The 2504-nt window shown below is 34.5% G+C and overlaps 1 protein-coding gene across 1 annotated transcript; it reads right to left on the reverse strand.

Moving 5' to 3' along the window:
- Positions 1–249: 249 nt before the first annotated feature.
- Positions 250–2243, reverse strand: LOC134277168 (uncharacterized). Its single transcript, XM_062759450.1, has 5 exons — positions 2126–2243; positions 1945–1991; positions 1397–1585; positions 1177–1308; positions 250–863 (listed from the first exon to the last, which is right to left on the reverse strand). The coding sequence occupies exons 1-5, from the start codon at positions 2149–2151 to the stop codon at positions 250–252; spliced, it is 1008 nt and encodes a 335-aa protein (XP_062615434.1). The 5' UTR covers positions 2152–2243.
- Positions 2244–2504: the final 261 nt, after the last annotated feature.

Genomic DNA, 2504 nt, shown 5'->3' on the forward strand with positions numbered 1-2504 from the left:
TTAGAAAATACTTTCTGCAATTTCTCACAAGTCATTGTTTCTCAAAATATTCTACAAGTTTTGGAATTACAGAGACTAGAACACGTTTTGCAGAGGATACCCGTGGCTGACCATCCGAGGTTTTCTGACAAAATGTGGCTCTCAGTCCATCCTCACCATCTCTTTTAAATATTTTGTTAAGATGTGACAGGTTTAGGCCAGAGCCTGCAATGTTTTCTGCCGTATTATGTTTAAAAACACCATTTGCAATTAGAACATGTAATGAAGTAATATTTTTCGATTTCTCATTGCTGAATGAACACTATGAAGTACAGAAATTGGTGGAAAACTAAATTGTAAAATTTGTGAATCTGATAAATTGGCCTGTTTTATCAACATTCCCAATGTTTTCACATCTTCCGTGGCATCGTGAGCATTGTACGTGGTGTTTAAAACCGTTTTTACCAAGGTCTCCTGTTTATAATTTGGCTGGCCACTAAAGACTTTCTTAAAGACACCAAGTGAATCAATAAAACCAGAAACTGTAGAAAATAGCATAGTTGTCATTTTCAGACTACTAGTATGTAAGGTACTCATAAGAACTAGGAAATCAAATTTCCTCCCATTGTGTGCAACTAAAACTACATCTTGGAAAACTTTAAACCATGTCAAAAAATCTGTCAAAGCAGATGTAATATTCACGGCATCAACTTCTTTTCCATGGACAGTCATTTTATCTAAATCTGAATTTACAACTATTCCAGTGGTATTCATTGCCTCCTCTGTAATGGGCACCTTGGGAAGAATATATGTGTTATAAACAGACCCCGTTTTCAATTCAAGTGCAGCAAGTTGTGTAATATGGGGCATCTGTCTTCCTCGAACTGAAGTGATTTAAAAAAATGCAAACAATATAATTCAATTATTCTATAAATTTTTATGTAATTTTTTTTTACAAATGTTTTCTTATCAATATTTAGTATGTTCAACTTGCCCCGTCCCCTTCAAAGGAATTTACTGATAACACACTTTATTTTCTGGATATCCTCATTGTGGCTTGTGTCCCACATTCAGTAAAGTTTTTTTTTTTAAATTGTGTTTCTGATTGTTTTCAATTTCAGGAAGGGGGTTATCTAGGACACAGCTAAAACTTTGGAAATTGAAGCTGTGTGTTAAATTTTCTAGAAGTAAACTTACTCAGATCTGTGGTCTCTAAATCAAACATCACAAGAGAAGGATCTCCAGTGGACAAGGTGACAGGCTTGAAAACACCACGTGGAACAGGATCCGGGATTTGTTCAATATCAACCTCATCTGCCAATCCAATCTCTGAAAAAATTTTCATGTCATGATGGAAGTTGCAACAATTTTCATTTATATATAAACATTTAAAAGTATACATGAAAGTTATGGATACCTGACTCATAAGTGTCTCCCTCAAGTGCCTGGAATGCACACTGTGTAACATTTCTCTCCTGTTTCAACTGAACTCTTCTTTTCTTTGTTGAGGGTAGTTTTGATCTCTCCTCAATTCTTAGACGCTGCTTCATCTGTTTTGCTGCATACTTCTGGGTATACTTTCCAGGTGACAAACCAGCTTCCTCATCTACCTTTCAAAAGAAGATTACAATTTCAGAAAAATTCAATTTTTAACCTTTAAATAGTAATAATCTTGACCTTTGTCAATTATCAGAAACAAAATCTGTGTGAAATTGAAGAGGATTTGGTAGCTACTGTAAAATTGGTCATTTTTGTGCAGTTAAATTTACACAATTAGAGGAAAAATTACCAGTTGGAGGGATTAAATTTTGTGGTTATGGAGATAAATAATACAATGTATTGCAGAATGAAATTTTCATACCATGACAAATTTAGAAATTAAACCCATGAAAATTAATGATTTCACTGTAAGTAAGTAATAATCAAGTCCAAACAAATTATTATTATATACACAAGAACAAATACTTACAGTTAATGTAGGCTTGATGGAAATTGCTGAAATCAACATGATGCTAAAAAAAATTAAACAACAAAATAATTAAAACAATCAACATTTTTAAACAATAACAATCCCACAGAAACACAAACAACTGAAATTAGGAAAAGTAAAGAAAAATCCAACAATAAAAATTTTCAATCAAGATACCTTTGAGATGTAGCCTCTTCCTTCATTTATGAAGGCTGCTGTTGCATGGACCCTAAAATCAAGTGCCTCTGAATTTCCATAGTGGAGTGACTTAGGTATTCTCATGGTGACTTCTTTGTTAGAATGTTCACTGTTGACTAGAGCCGAGGTCCACATACTGGGATGCTCGTGCTGACACTTGATCAAAAATGGGCTCGAGATGCTGGCGAAGTTGGTTGTCCTTCAAAGCTGCTTTGTACGGAAGACTTCTGTGAATGTATTTTTCAGATGGATTCCGTTTAAATCCACAAAAGCGAGCACAGCACAAGGAATGATCACCAAACTGATGTGGCAATACGGCCTTGAGGTTTTCTTCTAAATCGTCTTTGCTGCGATTTTT

The sequence above is a fragment of the Saccostrea cucullata genome, unplaced genomic scaffold (assembly GCF_032062105.1).
Source record: "Saccostrea cucullata isolate Sc308-1 unplaced genomic scaffold, CSIRO_AGI_Scuc_v1 ctg6819, whole genome shotgun sequence".
Classification (NCBI taxonomy): domain Eukaryota; kingdom Metazoa; phylum Mollusca; class Bivalvia; order Ostreida; family Ostreidae; genus Saccostrea; species Saccostrea cuccullata.